The sequence below is a fragment of the Rhinolophus ferrumequinum genome, chromosome 17, assembly GCF_004115265.2.
Source record: "Rhinolophus ferrumequinum isolate MPI-CBG mRhiFer1 chromosome 17, mRhiFer1_v1.p, whole genome shotgun sequence".
In the NCBI taxonomy this organism is placed as follows: domain Eukaryota; kingdom Metazoa; phylum Chordata; class Mammalia; order Chiroptera; family Rhinolophidae; genus Rhinolophus; species Rhinolophus ferrumequinum.
The window spans coordinates 5,089,598-5,113,460 of NC_046300.1; the positions used below are offsets into that span (position 1 = coordinate 5,089,598).

General features: G+C 57.8%; 1 protein-coding gene across 3 annotated transcripts; it reads left to right on the forward strand.

Moving 5' to 3' along the window:
- Nucleotides 1-6,547: 6,547 nt before the first annotated feature.
- On the forward strand, nucleotides 6,548-22,921 carry LOC117037242 (twinfilin-2). 3 transcript variants are annotated; one of them, XM_033133093.1, is made up of 9 exons: nucleotides 6,548-6,710; nucleotides 10,412-10,489; nucleotides 12,696-12,874; nucleotides 13,168-13,263; nucleotides 13,464-13,568; nucleotides 13,706-13,831; nucleotides 14,568-14,718; nucleotides 14,850-14,971; nucleotides 15,343-15,915. In XM_033133093.1, the coding sequence occupies exons 1-9, from the start codon at nucleotides 6,686-6,688 to the stop codon at nucleotides 15,508-15,510; spliced, it is 1,050 nt and encodes a 349-aa protein (XP_032988984.1). In that variant the 5' UTR covers nucleotides 6,548-6,685; the 3' UTR covers nucleotides 15,511-15,915. The 3 variants fall into 3 exon arrangements, with proteins under 3 accessions (XP_032988984.1, XP_032988985.1, XP_032988983.1); XM_033133094.1 differs by lacking the exon at nucleotides 15,343-15,915 and adding an exon at nucleotides 19,690-22,829 and having other exon boundaries at nucleotides 6,550-6,710; XM_033133092.1 differs by lacking the exons at nucleotides 6,548-6,710; nucleotides 10,412-10,489; nucleotides 12,696-12,874; ... (4 more) ...; nucleotides 14,850-14,971; nucleotides 15,343-15,915 and adding exons at nucleotides 18,620-18,856; nucleotides 19,690-22,921.
- The last annotated feature ends 942 nt before the right edge of the window (nucleotides 22,922-23,863 follow it).

The window sequence follows — 23,863 nt, forward strand, 5'->3', positions numbered from 1 at the left end:
CTGCAGCCCCAGATCTTAACCACAAGCTGTATCTTCCATGAGCCATGCGAGGCAGTTTCTTATAGTGGCTCTCTGTAAGTTAATTAATATTGAACAGTGGCTTATAGTCTTTTTAAAGGAGCTTATAAAATTTTTCAAATAAAATATTATGTAGTGGTTGAATTAAAAAAAAACCACCCATAGCTTTGGTGAAGTAGGGGTGGGAATGGCCACGCTGTGTACTGGGCATATCCCACCCCAAACTGCCCCCCACCCCAGCCAGGCCTGTTTTACACAACCTAGGGGTCCCCTGGAGACCCCTGAGATAGCCCCTCCCTCTGCTTTCTTCACTAGTATGGTGGTTCTTATTTTGTCGGGTTTTACTGTGTCTGTGGTCTGTATTTCTCCCCCAAATTGGCCTCAGCCACAACCACCACCAATCTTGGCTGCCTGTCTTTCCTCAGTAGGAATCTGTTTCAAAGTTTTAAGGCATGATTTGAATTAGCAAAACAATTTACTGAGCAATGTGTACGCACGGTTTTGGGGCATGGGCAAAAGGGAGACATGGAAGCATGAATTCTGCCACTGAAGTGCCCAAGGAAAAAATGACTTATCCTCCATTTACACAAAGGCAGTATGCTGTCAGAAATGCAGAAACTCAAGACTCAGCTACTTACTGGTGAAATGCAAAAAAAAAAAAAGAAAAAGAAAAGAAAAAAGAAATCACAACCTGTGAGTGTGGCCAAAACTATAGTAAATACGAAGCACTGGTAAGGATGTGAGTCATGACATAGCAAGGCGGCTGGTGGGGATGCAAACATGCAAAACCCCTTTGGGGGACAGTTTGACTGTACCCCGCAAAGGAGAATGTGCACATGCCCTGTGACCCGGCAGCCTGTGCCCTGCGCCACTCGGGGCTGCTGTGCAGTCATGCGATGGGGTGGTCCAGCCAGTCCTACTCCCAAGCAAGTCATTTTGAGCAGGAGTCCAGAAAACATCGGACTGTGGTCCAAATCCAGCCTGCTGTCTGTTTTTGTTTTGTTTTGACAAAGTTTTGTTGGACAGCCCAGTCATGCTCATTTGGTCCCATGTGGTCATGGTTGCTTTCCTGATACAAGAGAAGAGTTGAACAGTTGCGAGAGAGACTGAACAGCGTAAGCCCCAAATATTTCCTGTCTGACCACGTGTGGAAAACGTTTGCTGACCTCTGCTCTAGGGGATCCCTTGCACGTGGGGACCAGTTGACATTGGAGGCTGTTTATAGCAGCGTTGTTTGCCAAAGTGACAAACTGGAAAACTACCCAAATGATATTTTTTACTCTTTATACAGTCCACATGTTTAAAGGTGCTACAGTGTCCTGCACAATAAATGAATGTTAATCTTGTATGTGAAACCAGTTTCCCAAATCGTGAAATGTAAGTCATAATTTAGTTCGTTCTGGTACAGTGTTAAAAATTGGCAAAGTGGCCATCAAAACAGGAGAAAATAAAACTGTGCACCACTGGGAGGAGAAATCTAACCAATATTTGGGGCCCCCTCCAACGCCTTCGGTCCTGTTATACCGTTGCTAGCCTTAGTCTTTCTTTGCCTTTACATGGACACGGGGTCATCAGTGGGTGGACAGCCTGTTTGTAAATGGGCGTCCAGGAGGGAAAGTCTTTCAGGAGCGGGGCCCCACTTCAAAGGTGGTACTTGGAGACAACACACTGGTACCCCATACAATGCCAGAGCAACTCACCGGAACACTAATGTCAGAGTGTCCCCTCATTCAGACTTACCTGGGTGACAGAGGAGCGCAGAGGAAAAATAAAACTTTTCATAGAGCCAAGGCTCCCAAGTACGGCCTCAGGTTTTCTGATGCACTTTCAAGAACCATCCACTCTGGGGAGTATTTGAGATCTTCTTCCCCAGTATATGTCATCAGTCGGGCTCATATAAACTCAAAAACCCAAACAAAAAAAGAACCATCCACCCTGAAATTGGGCCATTTTCCACCAATGGGCTTCAAAATTTCCTGTGCGATTCTGGTCCTGTAAGCTATTGTACTTACTGTTTGCGTCCACAAGAGACCGCTATTGCTTCACTTTTTCTAATGGTGCCCTTGAAAAAACTACAGTTCTAACAACCAGTGGCCCAGAAAAAAAGTGTAGGTGTGTGTTCCACCCAGTATGCAAAAAAAATGTAATTTCATGGCCCTTTGGAATCTCATGTCGAACTCGGCGTGTGTTGCTCATTGAAATATGAGAGACGGTGACGATGACAATAATGACATTGGGCGTCTCTGTAGGGTCATCCCCCCAAGTTCAAGTTCTTTTTTTAAAAAAAGATTTATTGGGGAATATTGGGGAACAGCGTGTTTCTCCAGGGCCAATCAGCTCCAAGTCATTGTCCTTCAATCTAGTTGTGGAGGGCACAGCTCAGCCCCAAGTCCAGGGGCCAGTTTCAATTTTTAGTTGCAGGGGGCGCAGCCCACCATCCCGTGTGGGAATCGAACATTGGGACTCACATGACCTTGTTGTTAAGAGCTCGCGCTCTAACCTACTGAGCCATCCAGCCACCGCCCCAAGTTCAAGTTCTTTTGTGTATACTTTTCAGTTAAAATTCACAAGGTCAGTGCATCTTGTTCTCGCTTTCCAGAGAATAAATCTAGGGAAATGTCATGGGTTGTGCAGTTAGGTGGTATTTCTGGACAGGGGGTGAGAAAGGGGAAGTGTAGACGTCTTCCGTGGATGCGAACCAGGCCTTCCTCTGTGTTCCCGTGGGTGGTTTTAATTTTCACCTGGCGAAGGCGCTGTCAGCTTGATGTGAAATTGGGTAGATAGGGTAGGCATGTTGTGGAGAAAGCTGGGGAGGGTGTTTCTGGGCCCCCACAGAGAGGTGCGCAACTGGGAGTTTCCTGATCACAGCTTCCTGAGGCTCCCCTCCCTCACAGCTTCTCACCTTGAGCTTCCACTCTGGGTGTGGAGCTCTGGGTGAGAAGCTCCAGTCCCTGTGGAGCCTCACCTTCTGCTAGTAACTGCCCTGCCTTCGGTTTGTTCCCTGAGTTGGCAGAGGGAAGGCAAGCAGTGTCTGGAGCCAACACTGTGGGTCTAAATCTGGACTCTGCTCCTTATTAGCCAGGGGAGTGAGTAAACCTGAGTCTCAGTTGCCTCATCTGTAAGATGGGGCTAATTCTACCCATCTCGTAGGGTTTGGTGGGGATTCAAGCAGTTGTACGTAAGGCACCAGGAGCGCAGTGTGTGGGTCTGCTAAGCAAATCCTCCTGCCATTTCCCCCTCCCTCACCCTTAGATCAGCTGCCTTGGTTTGTAGGCCCAGTTTTGACAGAACTCACAGAATACGTGTCAGGGATCGAATTATATTCTGGTACAAGCCCGTGGTCCTTACATTTAAGTAAGAGTCTGTGGGGACAGAGCCAGGAGTGCACAGTTTCCAGGCTCTTGGCCTCACGTGGAAAGGTGCTGGCTCAGGTAGTAAATGGCCATCAACTGTGATTAGATGGCCATCAGCTGTGGCTAGTTGGCCATCAGCTGTAACCAGTGAGCCATTGGCCACTAATATAACTGCCGTGGCTATGCTAGCAGCAAATGGGGGCTAGCAAGGGCAGATTGTGGATTGCGGATTACAGGGAGGCGAATTGCGGATTATTGTAGATTGCGGATGTCCTTGACTGCAGGAAAGCTCCATTCTCAAAATGTGCTTCCCGAAGCTCAGCAGCACCAGAAACTGATTCCACCTGCAAACTTACCGGCTGACCCAGGATTTAGTGAAAGGGAAACTCTGGAGGTAGGGCCTGCAGTCCGGGCTTTCACCAGCCCCAGGGGATTCTGCAGTTGAAGCCTGAGAGGTGGGGCTTGTTCTCCACACTCCCGAGGGGGCCGGCCCTGAGCCTCCATCCATCACTTATTCTCCCCCTAACACGCCCATCACCGAAACTGTATGTTGTGTATGGCGGAGAGGCAGACTTGGTGTTTCTGATTCATTCGCTCCTTTATTGAACAAATACTCAACAGCTCTCACTGCAGGCCTGCTTCTGGGTCCTGAGGGTATAGTGATAAGATTGTGCTTTTGCAGAGATAAATACATTTCCGGTGTGATTTCAAAAAATGGTAAGGGCAAAGCAGGGTGCCAGGGTCGAGTGTTGGGTGAGAGGGACTGGGGAGGGGAAGCGGTCTATTTGTTTTTTCTTGGATGATGGGGAGGACATGTCCAGATGGCACGGTGCTCTCCCTCCCTCTTACCCTGGCCACCCTCAAAGAAGCACATGTGACCAGAAGAGACCTTTTTCCTTTTCTCAATAAAATAGTTACATTGAATTCACAGCATTAATGATGTTCACTGTCTCAAATTATAGTTGTTCCGGGAGCTGGGTCAGAGCTGTATATGGTGCTGGTAGGATTTTCTCTTTTTAACCCAAATCATATGCCGGTAGATGGCAACTTCTTAGGGCAACGCTTTCTCATTTCTCTGAATTACAGAAAAATCAGTCGTTCTGAGGCCAACTTACATTGCATGTGATTTTTGCACATCCATCAATTTCAAAATAGATTTCAACGAGGAGGAAAGTAAAATTCTCTCAGCCCAGACATCCAAATAATTTGGTTTTAATAATATGTAAAACAGGGGTAGAGGTGAGAAGGAACTGCCCCTCTCTGCCAGTCGTGTGCTGCCAGCTGGGGAGGCAGGGAGCATTTCCTCCAGCCAGAACAGTCCAGCCAGGTCACCATCCTGACAGCCTGTGAAGGGGGTGGGGGCTCTGGAAAAGCAATCTGCACTGACCAGTCCTTAGATTGGGAATCTGACCAAGTAACTTGAGTCTGTTTCTGTATTTTGGCCATTTGGAGCAGTTTGGGTTCTGGCACCACTATCACCGTAGTTACCATCCACCTAGGACAGTGTTTCTTTACTTTTATTATGTTATTGTCCCCTAAGACCTTTTTTAGACTTTTTTTCTAATCCTCCCCAACCCCTCACCGTGAAATTTTACTACCATAGATATACTACATACCTGTTTATGTACGGTACGTATATCTGTGCTTTGTACATAAAAATTATTTTATTTTCTTGCCTCCAAGAGCCATGTTTGCCCTTTCAGTGAAATTGTCCCCATTAAGAATGCATGACCTATGCTTGTTCTGTATGCACCGGGCACTCTTCTGAGTGCTTGCTTATATTAGCTAATTTAGTTCTCACAGTGACCGTGTAAGGTATCCCCATTTCAGAGTTGGGGAGACTCTGCAGTTAAGGTGGTCACAGTTCATCCAGTGACAGACATTTTTACAGGGAACATACCCTTATTATTTTTAATTAATCTGTTTTCTTGGCTCTTACAGTTCTGTGGAACTGCCAAGTACCTGTGGCAATGGCCAGGTCTGATTGCTGATGGAACCAGTGGCTCCATGTTGCTGGCCCCATCTGGGTTGTGGCAGGGCTGGGAGTTGGGGGTGGCGGACCTACCTATGAGCAATTCTTCCAAGGTCAGGATGCAGGGCCACACAGGGTGTTTATGTTCCACTGTGAGTGCCAGGGTGGACGTGGTGAGCACACTACACAGGAAGATGAACAAGAAAACCCTTCCATGATGCTATGTGTGCTGGGTACTCAGGAGAGGAAGAACCCAGGGCCTGGGGCCACAGAGAAGGGCTCAGCGCAGCCTGATGGTGGTGGAATGTGGGACAGTGAGCAAGGAGCTCGAGTCAGGGCCAGATATCCGGCAGGCCACATGCTCCCTCATCAACTCTGTCACCCCAAATCCAGACGATGCCTCCTTCCCAGTTTTCCCAGCCCAAGTCCTGGAACGGAGGTCCTGTACTCATCATCCCTGACACAACCAAGTGGCCTGTTAGAAACATTATGTTGACAGGCGAACCAGGGAGAGGCTGAAGTCAGCGCACGCCAGGCTGCTGCGTGGATCCAGCTCCTTAAGAGCTGGGCTGAGCCTGACACTCACTAAGCGCTGGCCCTCCTTCAACCTCTAGGGCTTTGCACATGCAGTTCCCTCTTCTCAGAAAACTTTTCCCTCCTCTCTACCAGGCTGACCTCCAGTCTCCACTCAAATTTCGCCTCCTCCTAGCGGCCCCTCTCACTGCTGGCTGGCCGCCTGGTAGGTCAGCCTGGGCTCGCAGCATTAGGGCGGGGCCGCCTCGATGGTTGCCAGTGTCCCGCAACAGGCGCTCAGGAAACGTCCTGGGGCCAGAGATACCGCACAAACACGCGTGCGCCCATCCACACGCGGAACCCTTCGCGGCCAAGAAGCGGGGTCCGCGCGGATCCCACCCACCTGCTTGCAGACCCACCTGGCAGGGGGCGTGCACACACTCGGACCCGCCCCAGCCACAGACCACTCGGATCCGGGCACACAGACACACAGCAGCGGTCGCCCACGCACGCTCGGCCACACGCAAACCCCCCTTCTCAGCCACACACGCGCAGGCGCGTGGAGAAGCCGGCCAGTTCCCCGCTAGACGCCCACCCGGAAAAAGGCGCACACTGCGCGCACGCGCAGCCCCGAGTCCCCGCCCCCCTCCCGGCCGCGCCCGTGGGGGCGGGGCGCGCTGGGGGCGGGTCCTGCGACACCGCCCGGGAAGCTGCGCGAGGCTGGGCGGCCCCCGCCACATCCTCCTCCTCCTTCTGGTCCAAGCCGGCGGAGCCGGGCCAGGGCCGAACCGAGGGCTCCGAGGGCGCGGGCGGAGCGGGGCACGGAGCCATGGCGCACCAGACGGGCATCCACGGTGAGGGCGGATGGAGGGCGGGCAGCGGGTAGAGGGTCACCGCCTGCGGCTGCGCCCCCTCCCCAGCTCGGTCCCTGTCTGCTCCCTGGCACCAGCCGGGGGAGCTTCCTGTTCTCTTTTTGCAGCTGCAGGTCGCCTGGGGTGGGCACATCTGGGTGGGGGACGGACTTACTGTGCATAGTCGGGAATAGGTGTACATATGCGTACGCAGCTGGGGCGGAAGTATCTGTGTGCCCATCTAGGGTGGATGTGCCTATGTGACCATCTATGGATTTTTGTGCCTTCTGGGGGTGGGTGTACCCGGATGCGCACATCTGGAGGAGTGTGCAATCCAGTGTTTGCTCATCTCGGTACACACGCACTAGTAGCTGATTGAATGGACACAGTAACATGGAACCATCTTTAGACATCAGTGTTTCTGACTGCACACATCTGTGGGTGTCTGTGTGTGCACAATGTGGGTGCATCTCCGTGTGCATTCGTTACCATGGGTGCATGTACTGGACGTGTGTGTATGTTTGTATGGGTTTGTGTCTGTCTGAGGACAGGGCCCTGACCTTTGGCTCCCCCGCCTCGCCCCCTTGCGCCCCACACACTCATGCAAGCTAGGCTGGGGAAAACCTGGGACAGGACCTCCAAAGTGGGATGGGGAAGAGTTGCCAGTCTGACCTTGACCTCAGACCTCCCTCCCATTTTCCACTCTGATCTTCTGAGTCTGTCTCAGCTAGGGTAGGATGGTTCCAGCTCCGGGCTGGGCACAGAGAAGAGGGTCCAAATATGGGGTCTGTGGGGATCGTCCTGGCCCTGCCTCCCGGCCAGCTCCCCACCCCCCAAGATTCTCTAATTCAGAGCACCACCACCCCGTCCCCCAAGGGCCCTGGTTTCCTCCTTAGATAGGCTGGGAGAGAAGTAGTGGCTGGGAGCCAGATGTCCTGACCCTACCTGGGTCTCAGTGTCCCCCTCCACTGGCCTGGGAGTGCTGCCTGGCCTGCGCAGAAGGCTGAGGCTGCTCGCCCAGGGAGCCTGGTGGTTTGGCCATCAGCCACTCCTCACACCACACCAGGATCCCCACCGTGGGCCACCACCATCGACTGCGCCACCACCATCGACCGCCCTGACCACCTGGATCTTGGCTTGTGGTTGTGGACACTTGCTGGCTGGACAGCCCTGAGAGGGTTTCCCTGTGGGGTTTGCACCCCACTGGACCAGAAAAAACATGGGCCTGGGTCAGGATCAGCCTCTCTGCAGGAGGAGCTGGAAAGGCTGTTTCATGACTCAGCCCCACAGGAAGGAACAGTCACCCGCTGGACCTGCCCCTTCCTTCCCCTTTGTCTGGTCATTGCTGCTGCCTCCAGCTGGGAGGGGATCCGAAGTTAGGGCTCCTCCTCCGTGCTCCAGGCCGACAGGTCCAGTGGTCAGGCACCTGCCTCACTCTCATTTCCCATATGGTGAGACAGGTCTGCCTAGGGGATCACCGGGGACTGGGCCGCCCCAGCGCACCTGCCTGTAAGCAGCCTATGCCTTCTCATTTCTGCCCTGGGCACCCAGGTGCCAACCCTGTCCTGGCCATAAGTGTGAATCTGCTGACCTCAGAGCAGGGCAGGGGAGGGACCTGTAACCCGAGGCTCACAGGGTGGTGGGTAGGCAAGGCAGCGGGGGCGGGGCAGGCGACATGAATCTTTTTTTTTTTTTAATTTATTGGGGTGACAATAGTTAGTAAAATTACATGGATTTCAGGTGTACAATTCTGTATTACATCATCTATAAATCCCATTGTGTGTTCACCACCCAGAGTCAGTTCTCCTTCCATCACCGTGACATGAATCTTTCATGATAGAAGCTCAGGTGTCCCAGGCCTGGCCTCTGGATTATTGATGGTGGCTGAGGAGGCCTGGGGCGGGGCGGGGGGGGGGGACAGGTGGCGGAGGGGGGGGGAGGGCTTGTCTCTTCCCCTTCTGGAGTGTCACTGCCCTGGTAATACTAGAATGGGCGTGTCAGCCTCTCTGGGGGAGCTTCTTGGCCTTCCCTCCCAGAAGGTCTGAGCAGGTGGAAGGGGCAGCTCGGCACAGCTGGCCCTACTGTCATTACAGTAATAGTACAGTCTTCGTAGAGACCCCATTACCCAGCCCTTTTCCTATTTACTCCTGACCACAGCCCTCTGCAGCTTGGCAGTATGAGCTGCACATTATAGATGAGTTTGAGGTTCACTGAGGCAGCGGGGTCACACACAGCTACGGAAAGGTGGAGTCCCAGAGGCCAGGTAGCCATCAGGACCTGCCTGGGCTCTGCAGTTTGATAGTGGGGCCCTGTCTCCATGCCATGTTGCTCTGAGCCCCAAGGACCTGCAGACTCAGCTGGGACCCTGCCCACCCAGCTGTCTTACAGGGTGGTGCACAGCCGAAGGTCTCAGGCTGAGTCGCCCCACGTGAGGGGCACCTCATGACCAGAGTTTGTTTTCCTAAAGCCCCTCCAACCCGAGCTGCTCAGTCTGGGCACTATAAATATTCTCTGACCTCAGCTCTTCAGCTGTGTTCCTGCAGAATTCTCCTGACCCCTGGGCAGCCTCAAGGTCATGCTGGCCAGCCGTGTGAACGCAGAGACCCAAGTTGGGTCCTTCCCCACTTGGACCTTGGTTTCTCTGTCTGAACCACAGTGGTCTGTGACTTCCTGTGGGTCCCTCGTGCTGACCATGACCCTTACCTCTGCAACTGGGTCCTTGGTTAGCTGTCACGTTCCAGCTCTGTGGCCCAAGGACCAAGACAGGCTCTGTTTTGGGGAGTTCCTGAGAGTCATTCCTCCTCCAGGAAGCCTTCCCGACTGCCTAGGTATTGGGAGCTTGTTGTCCCCTGACAGGGCTGTGCCCGGGCTGAGCTGGCCCCTCAGGGCCTCTCAGGGTTAGGCAGCCTGGCTGGTGGCCTGGAGCGAAGCATGCGTGCACGTGTGTCAGTGCATGCCTGTGTGTTTCTGTGTATACTTTGCGTATCCTTCGACTGCAGACGTGTCTTTGCAATGCCCTGCATTTGCCTGTGTGTGTGTGTGTTAGCACCCTGGGCAGTGTGTCCGGGGGTGTGCGTGTCTAACTGCGTGTGTCCATTTGTTACACCAGCTGAGCGTGTGCTCATGGACGAGGGTGTCTGCATTCAGACTGCTTTCTCTGTCACCGGTATGTGTTGACGCGTTATGTTCACACATGCAAGGCTGGGTGTGTACCTGTTTGTTGGCACATGCAACAACGCTCAGGGTACGTGTTATGTGTGTGTGCATGTGTATGTGTGCACACGTGTGTGTTAATGGGCATAGTGGTCAGTGCTCGTCGGGGCATCTTCATGTGTTTCTGTCTGAGGTTATGACAGTGCTGAGTGGTCCCAGGCCAGCTCGGCGATGGGCCTTCCTGGGGTTCACTCTGGTTGGCCTGGCCTGTCCCGGAGCCCGCCCCATCCGAGGATGGGCTGTCCCATCCCCGACGCCCTGTCACCAGAGCTACCCCAGCCAGCAGGCCACCCGCCTGCCACCTCTGCTGGCTAAATTTGGGAGCTTGTGTTCAGCGGCCATCTCAGGTTCCCAGTCACATGGGGGGGCCGTATTTAACCCGGCTCGCAGCTTAGCCACTAGACCCCACAGGCCGGGCAGGCCCCGAACATTTCCCTGCCCACCCTGCCCACTCTGCTTGCTCACCCCCACCATGTTTCTTGTTCTTATAGCCACGGAGGAGCTGAAGGAATTCTTTGCCAAGGCACGGGCTGGCTCTGTCCGGCTCATCAAAGTCGTCATTGAGGACGGTGAGTGTCCACTACGCGCTAGAGTGTAGGCTGGGTGCTGCACCCAGCTGCTTCTCTGGGAGGTGGGGGACATTGGCCTCCACACCCCTCAGGACCTCAGTTTCCCCATCTGGGAGTGGGAGGTGCCTTGTAGGAAGCCTGATCATTACCCCTGTTACAGAGAATGGGAAACGGAAGCTTGGGGGCTCACAAGGACTGCTCAGCCCCCAGAGGCCACGGAGGTGTGGGAAGGCCTGGGAGTGAGGCCAGACACTGCCCCCTGCGATCAGTGCCGCTCACCTCCATCTGTGGTTGGCAGCCCTAGGCTGGCTTGGCCACTGGCCAGGGCAGTGCTAAGGAGAAGCCGGGACCCTGCCTTTGGGAAGTGCCCCCACCATGGTTGACTAAGGGCTGCTGTCCAGCTCTCTTTGAGAGCAAGATGGGTGAATTCCAGGCGTGGCTGGCCTGGGCCTGGACCTTGGGGACCTGGAGCTTATGCAGGGGGAGGGGCAGAAGGTGACAGTGGTGGGAGAGCTTGAGCTGACGCCTGAAGGGGGAGGGCTTGAGGAGGGAGAGGATTAGATTGAGGCTTGGTGGGGGGTGGGGAGCGGGGCAGAGGACGCCTCCCCCTCTCCTCTGTGCTGAGGGGCTGTCCCTGGAGGAGCACAGACCCTGGGACTGAGGATAGGCGGGGCCCCTCACAGCTCCTTGGTTGCCTTGCAGGAGTGGGCCCTTCAGGGGGCTCCCCGAATGGGCTTGTGCCCAGGTGACTTTTCACACATTGAATTGGCTGAAAGCAGGGTCTTCCCAGACCCAGAGTTCACTCCAGGCCTTAGGGCCAGAGCTGTGCTGGGCCTTGTCCACGGTCCCCAAATTTCAGATGCCCTCAGAGGCTGGGTTGGGGTCATTGTGGTGAGTCATGAGTGAAGGCTTCGTGGGGTGGCAGGCCCCTGGAAGAGACAGACTCTGCCTCTCGTCCTCAGCCCCATCCCCGTCGCCCCCCAGACACGATGTCCCTGTAGACACTGAGCAGGAGGACTCTAGGTGAGCTCTCCCGTCTCAGTCCTGCTTACGGTTGTTGGGACAGCTGGAGTGCCCAGAAGGTCCAGGTCCCCTGACGGGCAGCCACTGCCCATCTCCAACTGAGTGTGGACAAGCTCCTAATTTTTTTAGAGAAGTCATGAATTCCACTTCCTGTGTTGAACTTTCCCGTTTGAAAATGATGGCAACAAATTAAACAATGTCGACAGTACTATGCAGCAGACCCAGCCTGTGACTGCTGGTGTAGAACCCTGATCCCATCTGAGTTCGGGGAGGGTAGGGGAGGCGGCGGAGGCCTGCAGACAGGTGGCTGGGCTGCGGGGCCTGGTGTGTGGGGGCCCCGTGCCCCCACACAGTGGTCAGGTGCCGGGACCCCCTGGCCAGGGGGTGATTGTCCTTTGCCCCAGTTCTTCCTCCAGCCTGGACCTGTGCACAACTGGGCTGCTGTTTGGTGCCCAGCTAAGGCCCACGGGCTGATGGGTCAAGTGTAGCCACTGCCGCAGGCAGGGAGGTGGCAGGCCTGAGGAGTTGGCTGCTTTTGTTACTTAAAATCAAAGGGGGGAAGGGGACCACAGCTGGTGGGTGGCAGCGGGATCCCTACTGATGCAGTGTTTGGTGGGAGCCCATCTCCCTCTTTCCCACATACGTTTGCTTCTGCAGGTCCCCATGGCCGGAGGCTGTGACCCCACACCTCCTTCAGAACATTTGTTCTAAGCAAGCTGTGCTAGAGGTTCTGCTGGAACCCCAGGCTGAGGGGGCGGGGAGCAGGAGGCGGCACAGTGGGGCTGTGTGCTGAGCAGCTGTACTGGTGGGGGGGTCTGCACGAGCCCCCCCCCGTGTGTGGGTGTCAGTGAGGGGGTGCATTGTTGGTGGCTGTGGGAACACATCTGTGTGTCTTGTGTGGTTGTGTGTCGGGTAATCTGTGGGCACGTTCTCACAACCGTTTCTGTGCATGTGCAAAGGGAGCAGCCTCTAGTTGGCAGCTTTGTGCCTTCATTCATTCATTCACTCATTCATCCATTCATTCCCTCACTCACTCACTTGCTCACTGATGCAGTCACACAGCCTCGTCCTTCAGGGACTTGGGGGCTCTACGGGAAGGTTGGCTCCACAGCAGGTCTGAGCCACATCCAGAGGTGGGTGTAGGACATGGCTATTCCTTGGCTCACCCGACCTCTGCCCCCAGAGCAGCTCGTGCTGGGTGCCTCGCGGGAGCCGGTGAGCAGCTGGGACCAGGACTATGACAGGGCCGTGCTGCCACTGCTGGATGCCCAGCAGCCCTGCTACCTGCTGTACCGCCTGGATTCCAAGAATGCCCAGGGCTTTGAGTGGCTCTTCCTCGCCTGGTCGCCTGATAATTCCCCAGTGAGTCCTAGGGCCCCCTGCCCAGTCCCAAGTTCAGGAGAAGGGGAAGCCGAGTCTGAGCGAGATGGCAGGGCTCTCCCTGGGGAGTCTGAGGGTGAGACATCAAGTCCAGTTCCAGAGAGTGTGAGACGGGACAAGGCCCTGGGGTGCCTGAAGCCCTCCTGGCCACATCAGCCTGGCTCTGGGAGGTAGAGGTTGGGCTGGGCGAGCACCTCCCTCTTTGCCTCCATGCTGTGCGCTCTATGGGCCCCCACCCAGAGACACTCCTCACGGCTTGGCCCCGGGCCCTACAGGTGCGGCTGAAGATGCTGTACGCAGCCACACGGGCCACGGTGAAGAAGGAGTTTGGGGGCGGCCACGTCAAGGACGAGCTCTTCGGAACTGTGAAGGTAGCGCCCCAGGCCAGGACCCCCTGGGCCGGGCTCATGGGCCCACAGAGGGTGGGACGCGACTCAGGGTCACGGAGCAAGCGGGCACCCGGCTTCGTGATGAGTGAGAGGGCTGGGAGAGTGAGGGGCTGCAAGCCGGGGTGCTTAGGGCTCTGGCAGCCCACCCGAGCTGCCCATTGACACCTCTGCGTCCCCGCCAGGACGACCTCTCCTTTGCCGGGTACCAGAAGCACCTGTCATCCTGCGCAGCACCCGCCCCGCTGACCTCGGCCGAGAGAGAGCTGCAGCAGATCCGTATCAATGAGGTGGGTCTGCCCGACAGGGTGTGCCGACATCCCAGTCCGGGCCCTCGGGGTCACGTCAGGCCCAGAGGGCTGAGCCTGTGCTCCCTGGGTGGTGGGTGGACCAGGTGAGGGCCTCGCTCACTGTCCACCTGCCCCAGGTGAAGACAGAGATCAGTGTGGAGAGCAAGCACCAGACGCTGCAGGGCCTTGCCTTCCCCCTGCAGCCCGAGGCCCAGCGGGCACTTCAGCAGCTCAAGCAGAAGACGGTCAACTACATCCAGCTGGTGGGTGTGCTCCCCACCCCGGCACAGCTGCGTTGTGCTCCTGCCTGTTCGTACACACCCCCCCAGCCTGCCCGCCGCAGCTCACCTGTGTGCCGGTGGGAACAGACTGCCCATCCCGCCCTCGCCCCATTTCAGCTGCAGCGGCCCTGTATCGTGAATGCACTCTGCTCTCCTGCCCTGCCCTGCTCAGAGGCAGGGCCCCCTGTGACACTGTCCCTCATTCTGCCCTCCACACTGCATACACATACTCACCCCTGCGTTCACACTGCCCCTCAGCCCTGAGCCCCCTCCTGTCCCAGGCCCCCTCTGCAGCTCCCCTGACCACCCCTTTGCCCAAGAAGGGCCCTCTGCCCCAGTGGTCCAGGCTGCCCCCCTTTCAAGCAGAATGGCCCTTCCTTTGCAAGACATACTCCCCTAGAGGCCTCGCCTCTGAGTCTGGGCCGGCCCAATGTGGTGCCTCCGAGGTCCAGGTCCTTCCCACTGTCCTGTCCACCACCCTTGGTGGGACTGCCTCGTCCAGCAGAGCTTCCAAAGGGGCAGATAGGGCTGGGCCCAGGAGTGGCCTCGGCAGAGGGACCCCCGTGGTGGGTGGCTGCTGGGGAGGGGTGTCCTGGCAGAGGGTGATCACAAGCAGGCTCCTACCTGCCAGCCCACCCACCTTGGGGAATTCTTGTGCGGTGGGTGGGCCTGCGTCCTCCCTTACGGGGTACCCTCACGTGTCCCTGTCCCTTGGCAGAAGCTAGACCTGGAGCGGGAGACGATCGAGCTGGTGCACACAGAGCCCACAGACGTGGCTCAGCTGCCCTCACGGGTGCCCCGAGAAGCCGCCCGCTACCACTTCTTCCTCTACAAGCACACACACGAGGGCGACCCCCTCGAGTCTGTGGGTGAGTGGCCGCAGCAGGGCCCCCATGCACACCCATGGCTGGGCAGGAGCCGGCCAGCCTCAGCGGTGGGCCAGCAGTGAGGGGGGAGCAGGTTCCCCAGGCTGCCTCTCTCACTGCCCCGTCCCCACCAGTGTTCATCTACTCGATGCCGGGCTACAAGTGCAGCATCAAGGAGCGCATGCTCTACTCCAGTTGTAAGAGCCGCCTCCTTGACTCTGTGGAGCAAGACTTCCAGCTGGAGATCTCCAAGAAGGTGGGCGCCCCTTCCCCAGGGCCCTCACCCCCTTCCACTGGGGCATTGGAGTCCCGAGACACTGGCAGAGCAGGGGTCACTGTTGCCTGGTGGATTGATGGTGAAACTGAGACCCAAGGGGTAGCATGCATTGTCCGAGGCTGCCCCGCTGACCAGTGGCCTGGACAAGCCCTAGCCCTGGCGCCCGGGTCTGGAAGACAGGTAGGGGTGAGCAAGGTGTGCAGGGCAGCAGGCCCCAGGCTCTGCGTTCCTGGGGGTGGCATTCCAGGTGGGGATCTGGCAGGACACCCCAGGCTGCGGTGTGAGAGAGCAAGGGTGGTGCATGCTTGGGCGCCCCACCGGTGGGGTGACCACTGCCTGGCCCCACGCAGATTGAAATCGATGATGGGGCGGAGCTGACGGCCGAGTTCCTGTACGACGAGGTGCACCCCAAGCAACATGCCTTCAAGCAGGCCTTCGCCAAGCCTAAGGGCCCCGGGGGCAAGCGGGGCCACAAGCGCCTCATCCGTGGCCCCGGTGAGAACGGGGACGACAGCTAGGGGGCGGGGCCTGCGCCAGGCAGGCTGCCTCACTGCTCATCACCTCCCTCCTTCCCAGCCTGGGCTCCAGTGCAGTTGCCTCCTGGGAGGCAGGAGGGTTGGTGACTGAATACTCTGCAGCTTCTGAGGGCCACTGGGCTGGCATTTGTGACCCTCGGCCATAGCTCTCCCTGCCTCTCATCTGTGTGCCCACGGTGTCTGGGGACCCTGCCTGGCTGTCTGAAGGGGCTGGATGGGTGGCCTGGCATGCACCTGGCCCCCAAGGGAGCTGAGACTAGTGCCCCAGCATAGCCCAGAAGCCTTTGGCCACAAGGGGTGGGGGCATTCGGGGCTGGGGCACAGGTCACTGCAACACAAGATGGTTGGATGCTGTATTTTTTAAAGAATAAAATATTTTTAAATCAATGCCTGAGTCTGGCCTGAGTCTGGCCTGAGGGGCCACCTCTAGCACTGGGCACTGGGGGGCCCTGCACGTAACTGCCTGTTCCTAACTCAGGAGGGCCTGTCGGCCTGCTGGATGTAGCCCCAGCTCCCCTGGCTACCTGGTGTCTGGGTGAGCCCAAGCCCGTGTGTGTGTGTGTGTGTGTGTGTGTGTGTGTGTGTGTGTGTGTGTGTGTGTTTATACAGCCTCAGGCAGGTCCCCGAGAGGCACCCCCCCGCCCCCGTGCCATGAGGATCTGGGTGTGCTAGTTTCCTATGTCTGCTGTAACTAAGTTCCCCAAACTCTGGCTCTAGACAACGCAGAGTTGTGCTCTTAACAGTTCTTATGTCTGAAATGAGTTTTACAGGGCGAAAACCAAGGCACTGGCCGGGTGGTTCCTTCTGGAGGCCCGGGGGCTAAAACCGTTTCCTGGCCTTTCCAGCGGTCAAAGGCCCTCTGACTCCTGGCTCGTGCCCCCTTCCTCCATCTTCAGAGCCAGATGCGTAGCAGGTTCTAATTCTGATTCTACTTCCTCTGCTCCTGTGGTCACAGGGCCTTCTGTAGTCACATCTCCCTCTGCCTGTCTTGTAAGGACACTTGTGGCTGTAGTTACCTCCCCTCTCCCTGGTAATGTGGGAGACTCGCTTCTCAAAATCCTTAGTTCTGCCTGCAAAACAGCCCCTTTTATAGTGTAAGAGAACACATTCACAGGTGTGGGGGTTAGGAGGTGGGTCTCCTTGGGGGTCTCTTTTGGCCTGCCACACTGGGGAAGCTCTGCCCTTAGTTTTCCTGGCCTCTATGGGGCTGAGGCGTGGCGGGTGTCTCCCGTCCGTGTGTGTGCGTGTGCAGACTTCTCTGTCGACTTCCCAGCCCTCTTGGTACCTGCGCTCCTGATCCCTAGGCTGGCGGGGTGGCTGCAGGGAAGGTGGGGAGGACCTGGGTCTCTGGTCCCAGCCACTCTGGGAGAGTCTCCCCCAGTGTTGGAACCCAGCGGGAGCCTGAGCTTGTCTATGCCTCTGATAAGTGGGTGGAAGGCCCCTCCCATCCCAGGCAGGAGGTGTGCAGGAGTGGGGACATATGGGATCTATGTGGGATCTATGGGGTTTAGCGGCTAAATGGGCACTGTCCTTTCTCTCCTGAGCGTGTCCTGGGCTTGGACTCAAGTCAGTGGCCCATCCTTGGGGCTTTTCTCAGGCTCTACAGCCCCTAGAATTGTAGGGAGGAGAACTTGCCCAGAGAAGGAGGGCTGTCCTTGCCCACCCCAAACACAGGTTCCCAAGTAGGCAGGAGACCACGCCTTCACCCCCAGGCTGCTCGCCCCCCTGCGCCAGTGAGTCAGCTGGATGCTGGCAGCGTGGAGCCTGCCTGCCATGATACCCACCCAGATGTCCAGCCCTGCCTCCTCCCAGTAGATGCCCTATTCATCCATCCAACCATCACTCAAAGACACTCTTTATGTGCCTGCCCAGAGCTGAGTGCTTAGAGAGCCATGGATACAGCAAATATTGAGCACCGACTATGTGCAGGGCACTGTGCTGGGCCCTGGGGATACAGACAGAAAAGATCCTTGCCCTCAAGAAGCTGACATTCCAGCAGGGCAATAATACAATATAGGACCAACCATGAAAATCAATGATATGGTGTGTTAGCAGATAAAAACTGTTATGACAAAAACAGCAGGGAAAGGGGCTCAGGAATGTCAGAGCTGTGGTGGGAGGTTTATAAGAAGGCCAGGGAAGGCCTCATTGAGAGGGTGACATGTAAGCAAAGATATAACAGAGGCGATGGAGACACACGAGAGTCTAAAAGAAGAGCTTCCGGGCAGAGGGAACTGTACATTCAAAGGCCCGGGGGCACAGCAGATGTTTTCAAGCCACAGCAAGGAGACCAATGTGGCTGGAGACTGGTCAGGGAGGCAATGGGAGGGCAGATGCCATGGGACCTTGTTGGCTATTATGTGGACTGTGGTTTTGACTCTGAAAAGGGCCATGGAAGTGTCTGAGCAGAGGGACCTAATGTGTCTCGGGAGCCAAATGTGAATAGGCTGTGGGGCGTGAGAACAAAAGCAGGGCAACCCATGAGGAGGTGGCCACTGCTTTGGTCTAGACAAGAGGTGACGGCGGCTCAGACCAGGCTGGTGGATGTGAAGGTAGTGGGTGACGGGCCGAGTTTGGGCAGAGTCTGAAGGTGTAGACAACGGGACTTGCCGAGCGTCTCGGGTCACCTTGAGGCTTTGGGCCTGCAGGGCATGGGAGGAGCCAACGGGGGAGGATAAGCCGAGGTCTCAGTTGGCCCAACATGTGGTCTGTGCACTGGGCAGGCCCCAGACGCCCTGGAAATGCAGAAGGGAAGGCCCTGCTCCTAGAGGAAGTGGCAGGCTGTGGTAGAAGCAGGTGCAGTTGGGGTGAGGCCAAATGCTGCCCCAGCTCTGGCTATGCCAGACCCCCGGAGCTCTGGGGACGGCTGTAGGGCCAGCGAGGGGCAGCTGTGGGAGCCATGAGCTCCCTGTGAAGCAGAGGCTGAGGGGACCTAGGCATGAGGGTGAAAGGGGATGGCCCTGGCCTGGAGTCAGCATGCCCTCGCGGTCTGGCACCGCCCCTAATTCCATTCTCTCACTGAGCTTAGACTGGGCTCCGGGCCTTCTTCCCAGAGGACAGGTGTGAGGCCCAGGAGTGACGCATTGTGAAGACAGGCTGTGGGCAAGAGGTGGGGGGATGAAAGAGGAAGGAGCCAGGGGGCTGACTGCCTTCTGACTATGCAAATGACCTATGACTCATTGGGTACCCCCCCCAGGCCTGTGCAAATGGGGGATGGGACTACTAGGTTGTTGTGAAATTCTCACTTCCTCTGCATTCTGAGCTTCGCAGTGGGAGAGACGGGAGCACCAAGAAAGACCCTCTGGAGAAGCCCTCACTCCCTGTCATGGTAGGACAACAGCCCTCAGCCCCCCAGGGAAGGGGACAGCATGGGGAGCGGTGGGAGCGAGGTGGGCTTGGAGACTGCAGACAATAGTGAAAGGGGCTGTCACCCACATGGCCCTGGGGACACTCTCTGAACCGTGGAGACACCAGGGCAGAAGCCCTTCTTTGAGCTTCTTTGAGGCCCAAACCCATTGCAGGGATGAGGAGGCTGAGGCCGACGGCTGCGCTCTTTGGTGGCGCTGGGGCTGCAGACATGGAGGGCGTCCGGCCTGGGCCTGGTCTGACGCTTTGCTGCCCACCCTCCCTCCAACCCCTTCTGACCCACAGCAGGGCAAGTGCTCTTGGGCTGAGTGATGTGGGCAGAGGGGGAAAGAGCTGGGCAGTGCCCACCCTAGCCGGGGGCCCTGGGTGGTACCCAGCCTGGACCCCAGCAGGGGACCCTCATTCCAAAGGGAGAGGGGAGGGGTGGGGAGAGGGTGGTGGAGGGAAGGGAGCCAAACGCCAAGTGGCCTCTGAGGCAGGGGAGGGGAAGGTAGGCGAGAACCTGATGGGCCTGGTGACCACCTGCCTGGCTCTCTTGTCCAACCAGGGTTTACTATAATGAGTGAAAGCTCTAGGTCATGAGCCAGGATTTCAGGTCTCAGAAGCAGTCCTCAGTCAAAGGCGGGTCTGAGACCCAAGTCCAGGCTCCCCATGAGCCTTGGAGGTAGGATGGGGGCTGGGCAGAGAGGCAGGAGCCTCCCTGGGGAGGGCTTGGTGGGGGACTCCGTGAAGCCAGGCGAAGCCAGGCGGGCGAGGTGGAGTTAGGGCTGCCCACTCACCACCCCACCCCCACAGGGCCCCTGCCGCGGTGCCCTGCTCCCCCGGTCTCTCCTGGTGCAGGCCGCCATGCTGGCCGCGGCCCTGGCCCAGGGCACCCTGCCTGCCTTCCTGCCCTGTGAGCTTCAGGCCCCCGGCCAGGTCAACTGCGAATGGCTGTTCTTGAAGTCTGTGCCCCACTTCTCGGCGACTGCACCCCGTGGCAACATCACCAGCCTGTCCCTGCGCTCCAATCGCATCCACCATTTGCACAACTCTGACTTTGTCCACCTGTCCAGCCTGCAGCATCTCGACCTCAAGTGGAACTGCCCACCGAGCACCCTCAGCGCCATGCACTGGAGCTGCCACATGACCATCGAGCCCCACACCTTTCTGGCCGTGCCCACCCTGAAGGAGCTGAACCTGAGCTACAATAACATCACAGCCGTGCCCGCCCTGCCCAGATCCCTCATGTACTTGTCCCTGAGCCGTACCAACATCCTGGAGTTGGATCCTACCACCTTCCAGGGCCTGCATGCCCTGAGACACCTGTACATGGATGGCAACTGCTACTATAAGAACCCCTGCGGCCGGGTCCCACGAGTGGCCCCGGGCGCCCTCCTTGGCCTGGGCAACCTCACCCATCTGTCACTCAAGTACAACAACCTTACGGGGGTGCCCCGCAGCCTGCCCCCCAGCCTGGAGAACCTGCTGTTGTCCTACAACCGCATCGTGTCCCTGGGGCCCGAGGACCTGGCCAATCTCACAGCCCTGCGTGTGCTTGATGTGGGAGGGAACTGCCGCCGCTGCGACCATGCCCGCAACCCCTGCATCGAGTGCCCGAGGGGCTTCCCGAAGCTGCATCGAGACACCTTCAGCCACCTGAACCACCTGGAAGGCCTGGTGTTGAAGGACAGTTCTCTCCACAACCTGGACAGCTACTGGTTCCGGGGTCTGGGCAACCTCTCGGTGCTGGACCTGAGCGAGAACTTCCTGTATGACTGTATCACCCGTACCACCGCCTTCAAGAGCCTGACCCAGCTGCGCAAACTCAACCTGTCCTTCAACTACCACAAGGGGGTGTCCTACGCCCACCTGTCGCTGGCACCCTCCTTCGGGAGCCTGCACTCCCTGCGGGAGCTCAACATGAACGGTATCTTCTTCCGCTCGCTGAACGAGAACACGCTCTGGCCGCTGATGGGCCTGCCTGAGCTCCAAAACCTGAGTCTCCAGATGAACTTCATCAACCAGGCCCAGCTCAGCATCTTCGGGGCATTCCCCAGGCTGTGCCGTGTGGACCTGTCCAATAACCGCATCAGCGGGGCCCCAGCCGGGCTGGCGGCCGCCACTGGGGAGACCGCTGCTGGGAAGCTGGGCCGGCTGCCATCCAGGCGCCTTGCTGCCGCCTCCCTGGATGCCCCCAGCTCTGATGACTTCATGCCAAGCTGCAAGACCCCCAAGTTCACCTTGGACCTGTCTCGGAACAACCTGATGACAATCCGGCCACAGATGTTCACCGGGCTCTCGCGCCTCCAGTGCCTGCATTTGAGTCACAACAGCATCTCGCAGGCGGTCAATGGCTCAGAGTTCATGCCACTGACCAGCCTGCAGGTGCTGGACCTATCCCACAACAAGCTGGACTTGTACCACGGGCGCTCATTCACGGAGCTGCCGCAGCTGCAGGCCCTGGACCTCAGCTACAACAGCCAGCCTTTCAGCATGCAGGGCGTGGGCCACAACCTCAGCTTCGTGGCCCAACTGCCCTCCCTGCGCTACCTCAGCCTGGCACACAATGGCATCCACAGCCGTGTGTCCCAGAAGCTCTGCAGCACCTCACTGCGGGCCCTGGACTTCAGCGGCAATGACCTGAGCCGCATGTGGAACGAGGGGGACCTCTACCTCCACTTCTTCCAAGATCTGAGAAACCTGGTCCGCCTGGACCTGTCCCAGAACCACCTGCATGCCCTCCTGCCACACAGTCTAGACAAACTCCCCAAGAGCCTGCAAATGCTGCGTCTCCGTGACAATTACCTGGCCTTCTTCAACTGGAGCAGCCTGACCCTCCTGCCCAAGCTGGAAGTCCTGGATTTGGCAGGAAACCTGCTGAAGGCCCTGACCAACGGCAGCCTCCCTGTTGGCACCAGGCTCCAGAGGCTGGACGTCAGTGGCAACAGTATCAACTTTGTGGCCTCTGGCTTCTTTGCTCAGGCCACGAAGCTGCGAGAGCTCAACCTCAGCGCCAATGCCCTCAAGACGGTGGAGCCCTCTTGGTTTGGCGCCCAAGTGGCCACCCTGAAAGTCCTAGATGTGAGCGCCAACCCTCTGCACTGTGCTTGTGGGGAGGCTTTCGTGGACTTCCTGCTGGAGGTGCAGGACGCCGTGCCTGGGCTGTCCAGCCAGGTCAAGTGTGGCAGTCCAGGCCAGCTCCTGGGCCACAGCATCTTCGCACAGGACCTGCGCCTCTGTCTGGACGACGCCCTCTCCTGGGTCTGTTTCAGCATCTCGCTGGTGGCTCTGGCCCTGGGCCTGGCAGTGCCCATGCTGCACCACCTCTGCGGCTGGGACCTCTGGTACTGCTTCCACCTGGGCCTGACCTGGCTGCCCCGCTGGGGGCACCGGCGGGGTGCAGACGCCCTGTCCTATGATGCCTTCGTGGTCTTCAACAAGGAGCAGGGCGCGGTGGCCGATTGGGTGTACAACGAGCTGCGAGTGCGGCTGGAGGAGCGACGTGGGCGCCGGGCACTCCGCCTGTGTCTGGAGGAGCGGGACTGGCTACCTGGCAAGACGCTCTTCGAGAACCTGTGGGACTCAGTCTACAGCAGCCGCAAGACGCTGTTTGTGCTGGCCCACACGGACCGGGTCAGCGGTCTCTTGCGTGCCAGCTTCCTGCTGGCCCAACAGCGCCTGCTGGAGGACCGAAAGGACGTCGTGGTGCTAGTGATCCTGAGCCCCGACGCCCACCGCTCCCGCTACGTGCGGCTGCGCCAGCGCCTCTGCCGCCAGAGCGTCCTCCTCTGGCCCCAACAGCCCAGCGGCCAGGGCAGCTTCTGGGCCCAGCTGGGCACCGCCCTGACCAGGGACAACCACCACTTCTATAACCAGAACTTCTGCCGCGGCCCCACGACGGCTGAATAGCACCCTCCGGCCGCCCGGCACACACACAACCCCGCCCCCACCTCGACCACGCCCCTCTGCCTGGGCTGCCCCACCCTGTCTCCGCACCCCCACCCTGCATATTGCAGGCACTCAATAAATGCTATCTGCAGACCCCGTGGCTACCCCTGAGCTCACTGGAGGTGTGCGTGGGAGGGGAGGAGGGAGAATTCTCCAGGCTTCCTAAAGTGAAGAGGGACTAGAGGCGATTTGGGGGAAATTGCCATGGGGGAGAAGGGAGGGCCCCCAGGCTGCGGATCTTCAGGGGAGGAAAATTGCCAAGGGTAGTTGTGTTCATGGGCGTCTTCTCAGGGGAGTCTGAGGGAGGTCACTGAAAGCAGGCTGAGTCTCCTGTCAACCCCTCCTGGCACACCCCACCCTCCTCCTCTCTGGGGGTGCCAGGCCGCCCTGCAGAGGCTGGGTCAGCACCCCTTGTTGAGTATTGGTCTAGGATCTGCCTCCCTCGCTTACTGGGCTGAAAATGCCTTCAGGGCAGAAAATCTGCGGGCCTACATCATTTCTGCCCCCCAGAAAAGTCCTGAGAGGTCGTAGTCTTCGCCCAAGAGGATGGATGGGGAAAGCTTTGTGGGGAGTTCAGAGGGGAGATGGCGCCCTCTGGTGGCCATGCCGATGAGGCGCCCAGGAGGCCCGCAGAAGTTGGGCACAGGAAGGCGGGCCAGGATAACTGCAGCAAGGAGCAGGGCGCCACAGAAGATTCTAGAGTTAGCTCACAATCCATCCTTTTCTGTTTCACCTACAGTACATGCTGGGTTTCTGTTTTGACATCAAAGAGACACCTAGATGGGCCTTCACTGGTTACAAAGCTGGGCCCCCTTTCCCGGACCCTGCCCCTCACAGCTGATTGCCCTTGGGCGCCAGGCAGCCACAAGTGACCAGGATGGAGGGTAGGGTGAGAGAGAATGTGTGTGTGTGTGTGTGTGTGTGTGTGTCTGTGTGTCTGTGTGTCTGTGTGTGTCTGCGTCTGTGTGTATCTCTGTGTGTATGTCTGTGTGTGTGTGTGTGTGTGTGTGTGTGTGTAAATTTCAGAACACCGCTGGGA

Excerpts from the sequence above, each read along its gene's own strand:
- LOC117037242 (XM_033133094.1), top strand. The coding sequence starts at position 6,686 with ATGGCGCACCAGACGGGCATCCACG. Across the intron at positions 6,711-10,411 it reads GCACCAGACGGGCATCCACG|CCACGGAGGAGCTGAAGGAA; the intron begins GTGAGGGCGGAT and ends TTGTTCTTATAG. Across the intron at positions 12,875-13,167 it reads GGTCGCCTGATAATTCCCCA|GTGCGGCTGAAGATGCTGTA; the intron begins GTGAGTCCTAGG and ends CGGGCCCTACAG.